Consider the following 18,785-nt stretch of genomic DNA (forward strand, 5'->3'; position numbering starts at 1 on the left):
TGATGTTTGCACAATGATGAAATGGCCTAATAACGTATCTCTCAGAATGCATCCCCACTGTTAAGCAATGCATGACTGTATATTCCTCCTACTCCTTCAGCTAGCATTATGTTACTATTTGGCATTAAAGCTCACTTTTGCTTCATAAACTGCTTACATTGTATGTGAGAAGATAACTTTAAAAGTATATACATGTCATTCATTATGCTATATTCTCTGTATTCTGGCATGGACTGTGTCTGTGTATGTGACCTGTCTAACAGCTTTTATACTCTAAAATATGTTCCACAAGAAAAGAATGCGTTGGAATCAGCTATCAGGCACTGACAGGTGACCAAAAAGGTGCAGAATCTCTGTGAAAGCTGTTGGTGAAATCCATGTGCTATTACAGAGAGAAAATAAGCATAGTAGATTATGGTAGCCTATGCTACTAGCAATCTTTGCAACCCAAGAGGAATCAATGTCTCTTATGACGTCTTGAAGTATTACTTCAAGGTCAAGGAGAAACTCAATAGATCGCCTATTTGCCCTTATTTACTACCTATTAAAAGTTACTACTGTAATAAAATAAGTTTTAAAAAACATATACAACTTGAGAAAACAAATATTTTTAATCTTTCACCATTTGTTAAAAACAAAGCATGTTTTATGATAGTTAATACCAAAATATTCTAGAAAATATGCAATTGGTCTAAAATATTAGCTAAAACATACGTTCATTTTCTTTGACTCATACCTTTTCTTTAGGAAAAGAGGATTGTCTTGTAGTCAAATACTAAAAATATGTCCCAGAAACCATCCACTAAGATATATACTGTGTTTATTTTATTCCTGATCATCATTGGCAAACACATTGGCAAGACCCTTCTATCCTAAGAGTAGGCACACTGCGCTTCCCACCAAAAATTCAACAGGGGGGTTCCACCAAAAATTCAATGAGGGGGGTCTAAAAGAGAATTAAGGATTTTGCTCTGTGTATCTAGAATAGGTCCTCTGGCAAGAGGAACAACAGTAAAATCATGATGTTTGAGATTTGACCCAAATGTACAATTTTCCCCTCCTACATATAATTATATCCAAATTATTATATTAAATTTCCTACTGAGCCCATCCCTCTCTCCTCCCCACCATGACAAAAACAAAACAAGGCCGGGCGTGGTGGCTCACACCTGTAATCCCAGCACTTTGGGAGGTTGAGGCAGGCAGATCACTTGAGGTCAGGAGTTCAAGACTAGCCTGGTCAACATGGTGAAACCCCAACCCCATCCCTACTAAAAATAATAAAAAACTTAGCTGGGCATGGTGGCCCATGCCTGTAATCCCAGCTACTCAGGAGGCTGAGGCAGGAGAATCACTTGAACCCAGGAGGTGGAGGTTGCAGTGAGCCAACATTGTGCCACTGCACTCCAGCCTGGGCAGCAGAGCGAGACTGTCTCAAAAAAAAAAAAAGGTAGATGTTATCAAGGAAAACCTTAACAAATGAATGAAAGGGTCCTTGCAGAACAGTAGCATTGTTATAGACTCTGAAGTGAAGAAACCTGGGTTCTAAAGTACTGGTTCTGGAGCTGGGTAACCTTGAGCAAATAATGACCCTTCTGAGTAAAGGAAATAAGAAAACTGAAGCCTGGGTAGAATAAACGGCTTAGCCAGTCATCAACTAGGAAGTGTTTAAGTGTATCCAAAATCCAAACCTATGACTTTAAAAAGTCCAGAGCCCACTCCACTATACATTTTCCTCTCTCAAAACATAAGTATGTGCATTCTAGTGGAAGGGGTAAGGGTGTCCATGCTTTCCAGCCACTGCCACAAATCTCTAACAGCAGAATTTCAGGCACAGGTAAGGAAGATCTGCCAGATACTCTGCACATCATGACACACTGAAAGCCAGTCACATAAGTTCCTTCCCAGTTACTACTATGACATCCCTAGGGCTATTTCAGATTTGAATATGTAGCCTTCCTCTAGAAATTTCACCAGGATTTTGTATTTAACACACTTAACAAGCTCTTTTTATTTTAACATCTGGATACTATTACTTTATGTTGTAAAAAGCACTGTCAAATGCATGAAACATTATGAAACTGATGAAGCCACAAACAGAAATTTCACAGACTTCCTATGCACTTTTAAGCTGTATTAACTTGGGTTATAAGAATAAAAAAAATTAATAGTTATTTAACAATCAAGATAATATTATAAAATGCATTCTTATTTAAGAACTAGTGAAAAATGGAAGGATATGTGCAATAGAACAATTCATCAGGGTTTGAGACCAGGTATCGTAATGTTGGAGTGAGAGGGAAATATTCCAGTTAGTAACCAAACAAAAGTTACATAGTCTTCAATTTCCTAAGAAACCATGGAATGAGACAGAAATAAACAAAGGGAAGCTATTATGAACTTATCTAAAAAGTAAATTTACATTCTATTCATAAAGTAATTAAAAGGAGGAAGCATCTCCCCCTATGCCAAATATTTACCATTATCCTTGCTGCTGTTTTCTTCAATAGTCATTTGTTCAGCCAATTCAGACAATGATTCATCAATAGTCTGGCTTCCTCGGAGTGTGAGGGATAGCCTTCTCTTAAATTTTTTCATCCTATCAATTGAATGTGGCTTGAAAAATCCTGAAAGAAAAGAATAAACACAAAACTAAAGCTATAAATATTTTACCACTAAAGAAAAATACCGCCTGGGTTTACTGGAAATCTTTAAAATAGGAATATAATGAGGAATTCTCGCTTCTGCCAAACATCACCAAATCCAACCCCTTTTTTAAAAAGATTCACCTACTCCAAATAATGCTGTATTTATTTGGCATCATCAGAAGAGCAAGAATTCCATGTAACTAAAGAGTGGGACTTTAAGCATCACAAATAAGTTTAGAAGGATTGGAAATTTTCTTAAAATGTGTATTTTAAAAACAATTACAGTAAAATATCAACATTATTTTGATGCTTAGGTTCCATAACATAAATATCAATCATTATATTGGAACCAGCCAGTGATATCTTCAGATATAACAGGGAGGCGGGTGAGGTAATGGAGGAAGACAAAGAACAATGTTTGACAATTAAACAGCTCCAACAAGAAATTTTCCTTTTTACGCTCTTACACAGCCAGTACATTAGAGTTTGGTTTTGTTTTTACTTGTTAGGCTTTCAAGTGTCTCTTTCATCCTAAGAGAACCAAGCTTTAGAAGGAAGAAACGAAAGCCAAATTAGCGGGTACTGAATGCCTGCCACACAGCAGACACTTTCATATCTCTAATTGTGTCTTTCTAATTCTGAAAGGTAAAGTATACTATCCCATTTTCACACATGAGGAAACATGCTCATAGAAGTTCCCTGACTCATGTCAAACAAATAAATGACAGAACTGAGATTTAAAACCAGAATTACCATTTACTTTTTCCTTCACACTTTAACATCTTTGAAATCAGAATGTATCTCACAATTAATGTGATGTCAAAATGTAACTGACAGTATTTTTTCTTACAGGTACATAAATTAATGGTATAATTCATAGTAGAGTCTTGGATATGATGAAACAAGGTACTTATGCCAAACCCAAATTCTTGACCCACAATTTCCTTTCTAACTTGGTATTTCTATGATGAGCTGGCTTACCAGATTGCCATGCACACTATAACCATTATCCCAACCAACCAAGAGTAAGGGCCGTACAACTCCTCTATGTTAAAGTACAGGGGTTTTACCATCCAGCTCCAGATATCTATTTTATATCTGTAAATGTTTTGCTTATTTTCTCATTCTAAGGATTTATTCTAAGTAACTGAGTTTGCTGAACAGGTAATCTATGCATATTAGTTATAGAATAATTTATTTTTGCTTAAAAGCTGGGGGGGAGGTATCACAAATAAACATAAGTAATAATTTTATATTTTACTACTTTCATATTATATACATATTATATTTTAAAATAGAAACCAGCTGGGCATAGTAGCTCATGCTTGTAATCCTGGCATATTGGGAGGCCAAGGCAGGAGGATCTCTTGGGGTCAGGAGGTTAAGACCAGCCTGGAAAACAGCGAGAATTTGTCTCTACTGAAAAAAACAAAGAAAATTAGCCAGGCATGGTGGCATCTGCCTGTATGCCCAGCTACTCAGGAGACTGGGGTGGGAGGATCACTTTGAGCCCAGGAATTTGAGGCTGCAGTGAGCTACAAATGTGCCACTGCACTCCAGCCTGAGTGATAGAATAAGATGCTCTCTCTTAAATAATGTTTTTTAATAATTTTTTAAAAATCCACTAAAATAAAAATACCAAAAAATACTAAATACACATTAAAATAGCAAGAGTTGCGATTGCACTTTAATAAGGACTCTTTTCACCCACACGCTCTAAAATAAGAGACATACTTTGGTGAGATATTGAAAAGTTTCTATTCCTTAGCTCAGTTTAAAGTCGAGTTTATGCCTAATGTTTTCTACTAAGGTATCCTCCAGTTCACAAATCCTCTTTTCAGCTGTGTCTAATCTGCAGTTAAACCCATCTGTTGTGCTCTTAGTTTTAGTTACTATATTTTTCAGCTCTAGAATTTCCATTTGACTCCTTCCTGCAGATGCCAGTTCTCTAGTGAAATTCTCCACCTCAGCATCTATTTTCATGAACCGAATACAGTATTTTAAAGCCCCTGCTTTTAACTCCAAAGTCTGAACAATCTATCGATCTGTTTCTCTTGTCAATTTTCTTCTCTTGATCTTTTTGTATGCTTAGTAATTTTTTATTGTATGTAAGACATTGTGAGTTATCATATGCATATGTATACGGAAAAAACGTAGAGCCTCCAGATGATGTTACCTTCCTCCAGAAAGGATTTAATTTTTATTTTTTTAACAGTCTCTATAGGAGCAGACTGATGCAATCCAATTGGGACTGAGCTGACTTGAGACTGAGTTTCAGACACTACAAAGATTGGTAGGCCTCTGATTTGTCCTCACTCTATGGTGTGGCTCTTCAACAGATTTCAACTGTAAACCTAGGGCCAGAACAACAACACAACAAACTATTGAAAGCTCCATTCAACTTCCTCAGTCGTTTTTTGCTCATCTCTTATGCCTTGCTCAGCTTTTATCTTCTTACCCCCAATAGCTTAAGAGTTGGAAAATGGATCAAGAGGAAAACCAGCACAGAGTGTGTCTGTCTCCCTTCTTTCCTGAATCTTGACTCTTCAAGTGTTGATTCACTGAGAAGCTTTACAATGCCTTCAAAATGATTTTTTCCCCTAGCATTTCTAGTTTTCAGCAATTTTAGTCTGTTACAAGTTACTCCATCATAGGCAGAAATGGAGGTTTTGATGTGGATTAGATGAGATAATATATGCACTTCCCAAGCAAAGGAGAAAGTAAACCATGAAGTTCATTCCAATTAAGAAACCTGTTAATTGTAGGGTTACTCTAAATGCTATTCTTTACTTCTGATAGTCAACCTTTATAGCTCTACCTTGACAGTCAGTAACTCATGCCATTTGTTTAAACACACTAGATATTTAAGTTGTACTGAGCTATTGCCACTCTCATCTACCCTTTGTTTCTGTAAGACTTTACACTACTTTACACTAGAGACATCTTCCTTTGTTAGGCTCCCAAATCACCCTGTGCAGTAAAGAAATAATTAGGGAGGCTTGGGGTACTCTAACTCTGCACATTCTGAAAAAAGCACTAGTCTGTGAGAGGCTCCTGGGAGATAACCTCCGAGCCCTTGGAATATCCTGCCTGATAAGAGTGTCTCTACATAACTGAGACCTTGGATCATATCAGATAATCTATATAAACAATATGAATTATGGTTAATGCTTGTTTTTGTATGCCTGGGGCTCTGGCCCACACTGTATCAGTTTGATTTCTTAGGTGAGGAAGGACCTGCAGGAGAGGCTGGAGACTGAGTAACTAAAGTCAGTCATATGAGCACTCCATGCCTATCTAATAGATCCACAGTAATTTTCTTGCACAACAAGACTCAGGTGAACTTCCCTGGTTGAAGCTCTTTGCATGTTGTCATAGCCCATGCAACTCCACTGGAAGAAGGCAAATGAAAGCTCACATCTGGATCCTCTTGGACTTCAAGCTACATACCTTTTCCCTTTGTTGATTTTCATCTGCATCTTTTAGCCATAACAAATCATAACCATGAGTTTAACAGCTTTTCTCTTAAGTTCTATGAGTCCTTCGAGCAAATCATCAAGCATGATGGGTTGGTCTTGGGGATTCCCAATGCACACTCCAAGAAATCTACGTGCCCCAACAAAAAGTCCGAAGAGATGGTAGCTCATAACTACCAACATTTCGGACTCCAACTTTTTCAAACACAGGCATCTAGTCACTAATTTTTGTATTTTTAGTAGAGACAGAGTTTTGCCATGTTGACCAGGCTGATCTTGAACTCCTAGCCTCAAGTGATCCGCTCACCTCGGCCTCTCAAAGTGCTGGGATTACAGGCATGAGACACTGCACTTGGCCCTCAACATGTTATTAATATAATAGTTATTAACTTTTTTTTGGTGAGGGATAATAAATGTTATTGTCCGAGGCCACTAAGGTTTCTTTTTTTAATTTTTAAAAAAGTTGTAAAATACACGTAACAAAATTCACTATCTTTACCATTTTTAAGTGCAGTTTCAGTGGTATTTATTTCATATTGTTCTGCATCTACCACCACTTTCCATCTCCAGAATTCATTTCATCTTGCAAGATGTAAACTCTGTACCCATTAAAGAATAACTTCCCATTCCTGTCCTTCCCCCAGCCCCTGGCAACCAAAGTCCACTGTGTATTTTACAGTTGCATTATCCAACTATACAGACATCACCACTTCAGAATCTTGCCACACCATTTTTGAATGACCCTTTTGCTATTTTGCTGACCACGGGACCTGCCTATTGTTCTGGATGACAAATAAGGACAAAAATAACAAAGTATTATAGAAATGTTATTACAGAATTAATTCACATAACAGTAACATTCTGTAACACAGAATAACTATAAATGGATTCAGTATCTATTACAGCACAGAACTGAGCTATCCAAAACTGTAGCCAACAGCAGGCTAATAAGCACTTGAAAAGTATGTAGTCCAAACTGAGTTGTGCTGCAACTGTAAAATACACAGTGGACTTTGGTTGCCAGGGGCTGGGGGAAGGACAGGAATGGGAAGTTATTCTTTAATGGGTACAGAGTTTACATCTTGCAAGATGAAATGAATTCTGGAGATGGAAAATGGTGATAGATGCAGAACAATATGAAATAAATACCACTGAACTGCACTTAAAAATGGTAAAGATAGTGAATTTTGCTATGTGTATTTTACAACTTTTTTAAAAATTTTAAAAAAAAACCTTAGTGGCTTCAGACAATAACATTTATTATCCCTCACCAAAAAAAAGTTAATAACTATTATATTAATAACATGTTGAGGGCCAAGCGCAGTGTCTCATGCCTGTAATCCCAGCACCTTGAGAGGCCGAGGTGAGCGGATCACTTGAGGCCAGGAGTTCAAGATCAGCCTGGTCAACATGGCAAAACTCCGTCTCTACTAAAAATATAAAAATTAGCCAGGCATGGTGGTGCATGCCTGTAATCCTAGCTACTTGGGCTGAGGCATAAGAATCACTTGATCCCAGGGGGCAGAGGTTGCAGTGAGCTAGGATCGTGTCACTGCACTCCAGCCTGGGTGACAGAGTGAGACTCTGTCTCAATCAATCAATAAAATAAAATAAAATAATGTTGAAAAATATTTTAGATGTTTAAGTAAAAAAAATCACCAAAATTAACTCTGCCTTTTAAAAAGTTTTCAAAAAATATGCCTACAAAAATCTTAAAAATTACATATGGGGTGCACATTACATTTCTACTGGACAATGCTGACATAGAGCATTTTATATGCTCTATGTCAGCATGGTTTTAAGAGAGTCTAAGAGAAAAAAATAGAATCACATAAACCTTAACCTTTTCTTCATATAGTGCATTTGAACAATGTATCAGGGGACATTCTATGCGCTTCTAACTCAGAATAATACGCATGGCACTTATTTCATCATCAAAGAGTGAAGAAAATCCTGGTCTATAAAGTAATTTTAACTATACTTATTTTATATTCTGTCAGGAGTAAGAAAGATATTTCTAATTCATAAAAGCAAGAGAAAAATACTTATAAAGCTAAACCTTACTATAAAATTTTCAAATAAAATCACATCTTCAAATTGTTCCTATTTTTAATCTGTGGTATAATTGTAAAATTTTAATTAAGTTACAGTGATTTGTAAACACAGATAAAGAATTTCATTACCACAGCCTAGATCATTATTAAAGAAAAAATATTCCCAAATGAAATAGGTTCCCTGACATTTCTAATTATCTTTAAGTAGAAATGTGCATATCAACTTTTTTCGTTAGCTGAGAACAAAGGCACATATGCTAAACTAAAAACACCTTTTGTGACGTAAAAACTACTACTTACACTGGCTTTAAGGTTAATCTTTAATATTTACTATAATAGGGCAGTGCAAAATTACTGATTATCTAAAATTGGAACACTCAAGAGTTTGGTTAAAATATTTTATCAGTTTAATAAAAATTTTTGAGATTATTAAGATCTTTACACTATAATTTCTTTTTTTAACTTTTATGCTCAGGAGTACATGAACATGTTTGTTATATAGGTAAACTGCATATATGGGGGTTTGGTGTGCAGATTATTCTGTCACCAAAGTAGTAAGTATAGTACCCAATAGGTAGTTTTTTTATCCTCTCCCTCCTCCAATCTTCACCCTCAAGTAGGCCCCGGTGTCTGTTGATCCCCTCTTTGTGTCCATGCGTTCTCATTGCTTAGCTCCCACTTATGAGTGAGAACATGTGGTATTTGGTTTTCTGTTCCTACATTAGTTTGCTTAGAATAAATGGATGAATCTGGAGGCCATCATCCTATGCTATTGTTTCTATGAATATTAAGATAGATTAAACAGTGTGACTTAATGGTAAATGACTAAATATTCACATTTCAGTGTAAATGTCATTCTTCAGAGGGCCCTTTTCTGACTCTCTCTATTCCTCTATCCTTAGTTTTTACTCATAGCACTTATCATATATATATATACACACACACACACGTCTCATATATGTACGTGTGTGTACTGCAAAACTAATGTTTTTCTAGATGTCAAAAACACTTCTAGCTTTTTGTAATACTTAGATCAAATTTAAAACGGTAAAAGGGCAGTAAAGGGTTACAGAATGACAGCATACAACTCTCCATTTAAAGACAGTTGAAAATGTTCAAAAATCAGTTATCAACAATAAGTACATAAAAGGAACTTGCAAATATAATGAATTATCTTACTTCGCCTTGGGCTAAACTTGTTCTTGGATTATCTGCTATACAATTAAGGAAAGTTTTTATGTTTCTTTTATCCTGAAAAGGTAAGAATTCTATTTACTTAAGGAATATAGATAATGATTCTAGAATGCCAACTCAGTTTGGGCCTTAGGAATAGAAAAATATGCATACCATACACTGTTTTAAAAGAAGATAACAGCTATAAATACTCCCAAACTAGATGTTCTAGTATGTCTTTACTTGTAAAAATGGTGTTATAGTGTGGTTTTCTCAGCACTTGCAGTAAGAAACTCTTTGCATACAATTTCACCTTATATTCAAGCTACTCTAATATAAAAGGACTTATTAGAGTGGCAATCCACTGTTTATGTTTTTGAAATATTCTTAAAACAATTTTTTGTTAATAATTGCAAAATATTAAAGAAAAGGCTAAATATTGTTTTTAAATGACTAAATGACTTTCCTTTAGGTAAATAAGCAAAACGTACACGTAGAACAAATCAAGTATTGTGAAGAATAAAATCTAGGATTTATTGGGAAACTAAGATTATTCCACGTGATGTTGCTTTTGTCAGTCTTTCTGAAATATCAAACAGAGATAAAGACAGATTTATTTCTTCATAACATTTTCAGCAACGATGACTATAAATAAAAACTACTGTAAAAAAAGTGAACTCATTAGGTGGCATGTAAGCAAATATTCTGTTATTTTCCCCACAATAATTAAGCCATGACAAATACCGAACACACTCTAGGACATGTAAGCTAATCATACAGAATGAGGAATAACCAATGTTTAAAACTTAAACTTTTTTCACTAGAGACAATGTTGTTATTTGCATAAAACACAAAGTAAAATACAAAAATTAGCCAGGTGTGGTGGTGTGCACCTGTAATCCCAGCTACTTGGGAGGCTGAGGCAGAAGAATCGCTTGAACCTGGGAGGTGGAGGTTGCAATGAGCTAAGATCATACCACTGCACTCCAGACCAGGTGACAGAGCAAGACGCCATGTCAAACAAACAAACAAAACCATGAAGTGATTGTACAAAACACTGACAGAGCACTGAATTAAAATTTCAATCATGCTATAGGTTTTTTATACAAACACTTAAAATTTTTAATCCTTGGCCAAGTGTGGTGGCTCACGACTGTAATCTCAGCAATTTGGGAGGCCAAGGCAGGCGGATCACCTGAGGTTGGGAGTTCAAGACCGCCTGACCAACATGGAAAAACCCTGTCTCTACTAAAAATATAAAATTAGCTGGGTGTGGTGGTGCATGCCTGTAATCCCAGCTACTCGGGAGGCTGCCGCAGGAGAATCGCTTGAACCCAGGAGGCAGAGACTGCAGTGAGCCGAGATCGTGCCATTGCACTCCAGCCTGGGCCAACAAGAGAGAAACTCTGTCTAAAAAAAAAAAAATTAATCCTTGATGTGTTCAAATCTGAGGCTGATTCTTTTCTTTTGATAGTATGAATAGTGAAACACACAAACTAGAAAAAAAGAAATGTACCAAAGATTTTCCTCCATTCAAAAATACCATAAGAAAGACAATATTAGTTTATTATGACACTTGAGGTGTAAAATGTCAGAGAAGAATGCTCTAGAGCTTGGTTCTTGTACCAAAAACAACCAGTAAACTGGAAAAACAACAAGAATCAACTATCTTGCAAGTATGGAACCTAATTAGACACTAAAAACAACCAGGAAAGTGCTTCATGCAGAGGCTGCTGATCTTGATAGGAGACTCACATGGGCAAACCAGTAGCTACCATTCCCCATTTCTCAGCTTTGCCACAACAGTAAGGAACAGCAGCCCCCATCTCTGGAGCGACTTATTAGTGCCATAGCAGGCAGTGGGAGAATTCTGTCCTCCAAAAATTCAAGTTTGAATATTTTGGTCAGTTTGGCAGATCACTGAGACAGGCACAGAGGCAGATGCTTGCCTTTATTTAGGCCCTCTGGGGCTACCAGGCAGGGGAGGCGCACCTGCATCTACTGGAAGATCTAATAAGACAGCACCTTCTTCTTTAAACCAGATATTGTTATATCATTGTCAGGTCACTGACTTACTACAGAGATAATGTAATAGAAACTTCAGTGACTATACACACAAGAAATACACAGTTTGCAAAAATGGTTTTGGAAAGTCACAAAGGGATGACAACAGCCTTCAACTAGCCAAGAAAGGCCTGATGAGTGGGAGAATCTGATAACCACAGTTACCACATTGTACTACAGTGGCTAGGTCTCAACAAATAACCACAAAGCACACAAACAGGAAAGCATGGCCCATTAAGAAAAAAAGCATTTGACAGAAACCTGAAGCAGCACAGAATTTGGAACTGCTAGTCAAAAATGTTAAATCAACTGTCCTAAATATGCTCAAAGAGCTGAAGGAAATCAGGAAAACAATGTATGAGCAAAACAAGAATATCAATAAAGAGACTGAAATTATAAAATGGAATCAAAACAAAAATTCCAAAGCTAAAAATTACAATAACTACAATTAAAAAATTCACTAGAGTGGTTCAACAGATTTGAACAGGCAGAAAAAATGATTAGCAAATTTGAAGACAAGGCAATTAAAATTATCCAGTCTTAGGGATACAAAGAAAAAAGAATGAAGAAAAATGAATAGAGCCTGATGAACCTACTGGACAGGGACACTATTAAGTGTACCCACCTATACAGCATAGGAGCCCCCAAAGATAAAAGGGGGAAATATTTGAAGAAATAATGGTGAAAAGCTTCTCAAACCTGATGAAAGACATGAATACATACATCCAAAAATTTCAAATAAATCCAAGAATAAATTCAAAGGAGATACAATATTCAGACACATTATATCCAAAGTGTAGAAACCCAAAGACAAATAAAGTATCTTGAAAGCAGCAAGAGAAAAGCAACTAGACATATACATGGGCTCTTCAGTAAGATTAACAGCTGATGTGTCATCATAAACTGTGATGACCAGGCAGCAATAGGAACGGCATATTTTAAATCCAGAGAGAAAACAAAAAGTCAACCAAGAATTTTATATTCAGCAAAACTATCCTTTAAGAATGAAGGAGAAATTTCCAGATAAAAGCCAAGGAAGTATGTTACCAGTAGACCTACTCTATAAGAAAGATAAAGGGAAACCTTCAGGCTATAATGAAAGGACGTAAGACATAACACTGGTAAAGGTAATTACACAGGTAATTATAAAAGAGAGTATTAATGCACTTTTGGTTTTTAACTTTTTGCTTTTCTTGTTTTTTTAATTATTTTATTGTTGTTGTTTTTGAAGTTCTGGGGTATATGTGCAAGATGAGCAGGCTTGTTACATAGGTAAACATGTGCCATGGTGGTTTGCTGCACTTAACCCATCACCTAGGTATTAAGGCCAACATGCATTAGCTCTTTTCCCTAATGCTCTCCCTACCCCTGCCCTCCTCTGACAGGCCTCAGTAAGTGTTGTTTCCCTCCCTGTTTCCATATGTTCTCACTGTTCACCTCCCACTTATAAGTCAGAACACGAGGTGTTTGGTTTTCTGTTTCTGTGTTAGTTTGCTGAGCATAATGGTTTCCAGCCTTAACCATGTCCCTGCAAAGGACATGACCTCATTCCTTTTTGTGGCTGAATAGTATTCCACGGTGTCCATGTACCACATCTTCTTTATCCAGTCTATGAATGATGGGCATTTGGGTTGATTCCATGTCTTTGCTGTTGTGAATAGTGCTGCAATGAACATACACATGCATGTATCTTTGTAACAGAATGATTTATATTCCTTTGGGTATATACCCAGTAATGGGATTGCTGGTCAAATGGTATTTCTGGTTCTAAATCTTTGAGGAATCGCCACACTGTCTTCCACAATGGTTGAACTAATTTACATTCCCACCAACAGTGTAAATGCATCCCTATTTCTCCACAACCTTGCCAGTATCTGTTGTTTCTTGACATTTTAGTAATCGCCATTCGACTGGTGTGAGGTGTTATCTCGTTGTGATTTTGATTTGCATTTATCTTAAAAGGCAAAAAAAAACTATAAATCTGCTGCTGGGCACATAAAATATAAAAAGGTAATCTGTGACAATAACAATATAAAAGAGAAGAGACAGAGATATACAGGAGCAGACTATTTATATACTACTAAGTTGGTATTATTCAAATGAGGTTACTATCATTTTAAGATGTTAACTATAATCCTCAAGGTAACCACTAAAAAACTAACTATAAAATATTACAGAAAAGGAAAAAAAACAAAGGAATTGGAATGGTATGCTATTTTAAAAATTAGCAAAGTGCAATAAAAGGGCAAAAATAAAAAAATTAAGGAGTTAGAAACAAATAAGACATACAGAAAACAATAGCTAACTAGAAAAATTAGTTCTTCCTTATCAGTATTTTAAATGTAAATGAATTAAACTCTTCAATTAAAAGGCAGAGATTGTCAGACTGGATTTTTTAAAAACCCAATCCACCTAAATGCTGTCTATAAGAGACCGGGTGCAGTGGCTCATACCTGTAATCCCAGGACTTTGGGAAGTGGGTGGATCGCGTGAGGTCAGGAGTTCAAGACAAGCCTGGCCAACATGGTGAAATCCCATTTCTACTAAAAACACAAAAATTGGCCAGGTGCAGTGGCTCACGCCTGTAATCCCCACACTTTGGAAGGCGGAGGCAGGCAGATCACAAGGTCAGGAGATCAAGACCAGCTTGGCCAACATGGTGAAACCCCATCTCTACTAAAAATACAAAAAAACAGCCGGGCGTGGTGGCACACGCCTGTAGTCCCAGCTACTCGGTAGGCCGAGGCAGGAGAATCACTTGAACCTGGGAGGTGGAGGCTGCAGTAAGCTGAGATCATGCCACCGCACTCCAGCCTGGGTGACACAGTGAGACTCTATCTCAAAAAATAAATAAATAAATAAAATTAGCCAGGCGTAGTGGCGTGCACCTATAATCCCAGCTATTCAGGAGGCTGAAGCAGGAAAACTGCTTGAATCCGAGAAGCACAGCTTGCAGTGAGCCAAGATTGCGCCACTGCACTCCAGCCTGGGCAACAAGAGCAAAACTCCACTGAAAAAAAGGCCGGGCACGGTGGCTCACGCCTGTAATCCTAGCACTTTTGGAGGGCAACACAAGTGGATCATGAGATCAAGAGATCAAGACCATCCTGGCCAACATGGTGAAACCCCATCTCTACTAAATATACAAAAATTAGCTGGGCATGGTGGCAGGTGCCTGTAGTCCCAGCTACTCAGGAGGCTGAAGCAGAAGAATCACTTGAACCCAAGAGGCAGAGGTTGCAGTGAGCCGAGATCACACCACCGCACTCCAGCCTGGTGAGGGAGGGAGACTCTGTCTCAAAAAAAAAAAGAGAGAGAAGCACTTTGGATACAAAGACACTAAGAAACTGAAAGTGAAAGGATAGGAAAAAATATTCCATGCAAATAGTAACCAAAAAAGAGCAAGTGTAGCTATGTTTTTGTCAGACAAAACAGAGTATGATAAGACACGAAGGCCATCATATATTATAAGGGGTTCGATACATTAAGCTATATCAATTATAAACATTTACACACCTAAAAACAGAGACTAAAAATATATTAAGCAAAAACAGAATTGAAAGGGGAAACAGACAACTCTACAATAATAGATGGAGACTTCAATATCCTATTTTAAGTACTGGACAGAAGAACCAGACAGATTTATAAAGAAATACAGGACGTGGCTGGGTGTGGTGGCTCATGCCTGTAATCCCAACACTTTAGGAGGCAGAGGCAGGCAGATCACCTGAGGTCAGGAGTTTCAAACCAGCCTGGCCAACATGGTGAAAACTCGTCTTTACTAAAAATACAAAAGAAGCTAGCCAGGTGTGGTGGTGCATGCCGGTAATCCCAGCTACTCAGGAAGCTGAGACAGGAGAATTGCTTGAAGTTGGGAGGCAGAGTTGAAGTGAGCCAGGATCACACTCCAGCCTGGACGACAGAGTGAGACTCTGTCTCACAGAAAGGGGAAGGGAAGGCAGGGGAGGGGAGGGGAAGCGAGGGGAGGGGAGGGGAGGGGAAGGGGAGGAAAGAAATATAGGACTTGAACAGCACTATATACCTATTGTATTAGACCTATCAGATATACATAGTACACTCCACCTAACAAGCAGAATACACACTCTTCAAGCGCATATGGAACATTCTCCAGGACAGGCCATAAGGCAGGCCATAAAACAAGTCTTAATAAACTTTAAAAAACTAAAATCATAAAAAGCTATTTTCCAATCAAAATGGAATGAAACTAAAAATCAGAAACAGAAGGAAAACCGGAAAATTCATGCATATGTGGAAATTAAGCAACATATTCTCAAACAAGCAACTGATCAAAGAAGAAACCACAAGAGATATAAAAAAGACCCTCATGCAAATGAAAACAAAAACACAACATACATAAGCATATGAGATGTAGCTAAAGAAGTGTAAAGAGGATGTTTATAGCTATAAAAGCTTACATTAAAAGAGCTCAATAACCTAATGGTACACTTTATAGAATTAGAAAAAGAACATCAAACAAAACTCAAAGCTAGCAGAAAGAAGAAAATAATAAAGTCCAAATTGGAGATAAACAAAATAGAGAATAGAAAAAGAATAGAGAAAAAACAAAACAGAAAGTTGGTTCTTTAAAAGATCAACGAAATAGGCCGGGCACAGGGAGGCCGATGTGGGTGTACCACCTGAGGTCAGGAGTTTGAGACCAGCCTAGCCAACATGGTGAAACCCCATTTCTACTAAAATACAAAAATTAGCTGGACGTCATGCCAAGTACCTGTAATCTCAGCTACTTGGGAGGCTGAGGCAGGAGAACTGCTTCAACCTGGGAGGTGGAGGTTGCAGCAAGCCGAGGTCGTGCCACTGCACTGCAGCCTGGGCAACACAGTGAGACTCTGTCTCAAAAAAAAAAAAACAAAACAAAAAAGAAAAAAAAATCAACAAAATAAATTTTTAGCTAGACTGACTAACAAGAAGAGATTACACTCAAATAACTAAAATCAGAAAGTGGAAACATCACTACCAATTATACAGAAATAAAACGGATTATAAAAGAATGCTATGAACAATTATATGCTAACAAATTGGATAGCTTAATGAAATAGACAAACTCTTACAAACACACAAACCAGCAAAACTGACTTAAGAAGAAAGAGACAACCAAAATATACCTAAGAAGTGAGGTGACAATCAGTATAAAACACTTCCAAACCAAAAAAGCCCAGGACCAGATGACTTTACTGGTAAAGTCTACCAAACATTTAAAGATGAATTAACAACCTATTCCTAAACAACTGAAGAGGGGGTAACACTTCTTGACTTCTATAAGGCCAACATTACCCTGACACCAAAGCCAAACAAAGACATCGTAAGAAAAGAAAATTTTACAAGTCAGTATCCTTTATAAATATAGATGCAAAAATCCTTAAGAAAATACTAACAAATTGAATTCGGCAGCTTATTAAAAAGATTATACCAAATGGGTATATAATGAACTAGGATTTGTCCCAAGAATGCGACGGTGGTTCAACATAAGAAAATCAATTAATGTAGCCAGGCGCAGTGGCTCACGCCCATAATCTCAGAACTTTGGGAGGCAAAGGCAGGAAGATCACCTGAGGTCAGGCGTTGGAGGCCAGCCTGGACAACATGGTGAAACCCCGTCTCTACTAAAAATACAAAATTAGCCGGGCATGGTGGCGCATGCCTGTAATCCCAGTTACTTAGGAGGTTGAGGCGGGAGAATCGCTTAAACCCAGGAGGGAGAGGTTGCAATGAGCTGAGATTGGGCCATTGCACTCCAGTCTGGGCAACAAGAGCAAAACCCTGTCTCAAAAAAAAAGAAAATCAACTAATGTAATACATCACATTAGCAAAATGAAGATAAACCACATGAACTTCTCAACTGATTTAGCAAAAAAAAAAAAAAAAAAAAGGATTTTACAAAATTCAACACCCTTTCATGATAAAATCACTCAATAAACAAAAGAGAAAGGAATTTCCTCAACATGAAAAGGCCATATATAAAAACTCACAGTTAATATCATATTCAATGGTGAAAGACTGAAAGCTTTTCTCTTAAGATAAAAAACAAGACAAAGATGTCTGCTTTCACCACTTCTATTCAATACAGTACTGGAAGTTCTAGTCAGAACAATTAGGCAAGAAAAAGAAATATAAGGCAGCCAAATAGGAAATGAAAAAGTAAAACTATCCCTATTTAGAGATGACATGATCTTATATGAAGAAAACCTTAAAGAATCCACAAATAAAACCCTGTTAGAGCTAATAAACTAATTTCCTTAAGATGTAGAAAGAAAACTGCCATGATGAAATCAGTTGTATTTCTATAGGTTAGCAATGAACTATATGAAAGGGAAATTTTAAAAAGAATCCATTTAGAATAGCATCAAAAACAGTAAAATACTTAGGAATAAATTTAACCAATGCAGTGATAGACTTATATGCTGAAAATTACAAAATATTGTTGAATAAAATTAAAGAAACCTAAATAAATGAAAGTATATCCCATACTCATGGATTGGAAGACTTAATATTAATATGATGTCAACATTATCCAAATGATCTACAGGTTTAATGCAATCTCTAGCAAAATTCCAATGGTGCTCTTATGCAGAAAAAGAACATGGTCTAAAATTTGTTCCGGTTTACAGTGAGCTATGATTATGCCACTGCACTCCAGCCTGGGTGATAGTGGGATCCTGTCTCAAATTTAAAAAAAAAAAAAAGAAGGATGACGACGATATCTTAAAATTTATATGGAATTCCAAGGAACCTTGAATAGTTTTGAACTAGAAGAACAAAGGTGGAGGTCTTATGTGTCCCCATTTCAAGACTTAATAAAAAGATAAAAAGCTACAATAATCAAAACATTGTGGTATTGACATAAGAATAGATATATATAGACCAATAGAATAGAGTTGAGAACCCATACACAGACTCTCACATCTGATTTTTGACAAAGGTACCAGGACCATTCAATAGGGAGGGAGCAGTTTATTCAGCAAATGGTGCTGGGAAAACTGGATGTTTTCATGCAAAAGAGTGAAACTGGACCATTACCTTACACCATATACAAGAGTTAACTGAAAATGAATCAAAGGCCTAAATATAAGAGTTAAAACTGTAAAACTCTTAGAAGAAATATTCCTGATGCTGGATTTCACAATGATTTCTTAAATATGACACCAAAGGCACGGGCAACAACAAGAAAGACCCCCAAAAACAGACATATTGGACTTTAAATTTAAAATGATAGTAAAGAGAGTGAAACAACCCACAGAATGGGTTAAAATACTTGCAAATCATATATCTGACAAGAGTTTAATATCCAGAAAGAACTGCTACAACTCAACAGCAAAAAACAAACACCCAAT

At 36.9% G+C, this 18,785-nt stretch overlaps 1 protein-coding gene across 6 annotated transcripts in view; it reads right to left on the reverse strand.

Annotated features, from left to right (window-relative positions):
* CDK17 (cyclin dependent kinase 17) overlaps positions 1-18,785 on the reverse strand; it is a 116,043-nt gene that overhangs the window by 47,665 nt on the left and 49,593 nt on the right. For 5 of the 6 annotated variants that reach the window (XM_034934260.3, XM_034934261.3, XM_063593579.1 and 2 more), the window contains one exon: positions 2,481-2,627. The exons of the other annotated variant lie outside the window; for it this stretch is intronic. In XM_034934260.3, coding sequence (XP_034790151.1) covers positions 2,481-2,598 — 118 coding nt within the window. In that variant the 5' untranslated portion in view covers positions 2,599-2,627. The remainder of the gene's footprint in view (positions 1-2,480; positions 2,628-18,785) is intronic. 6 annotated transcript variants of the gene reach the window in all.

The sequence above is a fragment of the Pan paniscus genome, chromosome 10 (assembly GCF_029289425.2).
Source record: "Pan paniscus chromosome 10, NHGRI_mPanPan1-v2.0_pri, whole genome shotgun sequence".
NCBI lineage: Eukaryota > Metazoa > Chordata > Mammalia > Primates > Hominidae > Pan > Pan paniscus.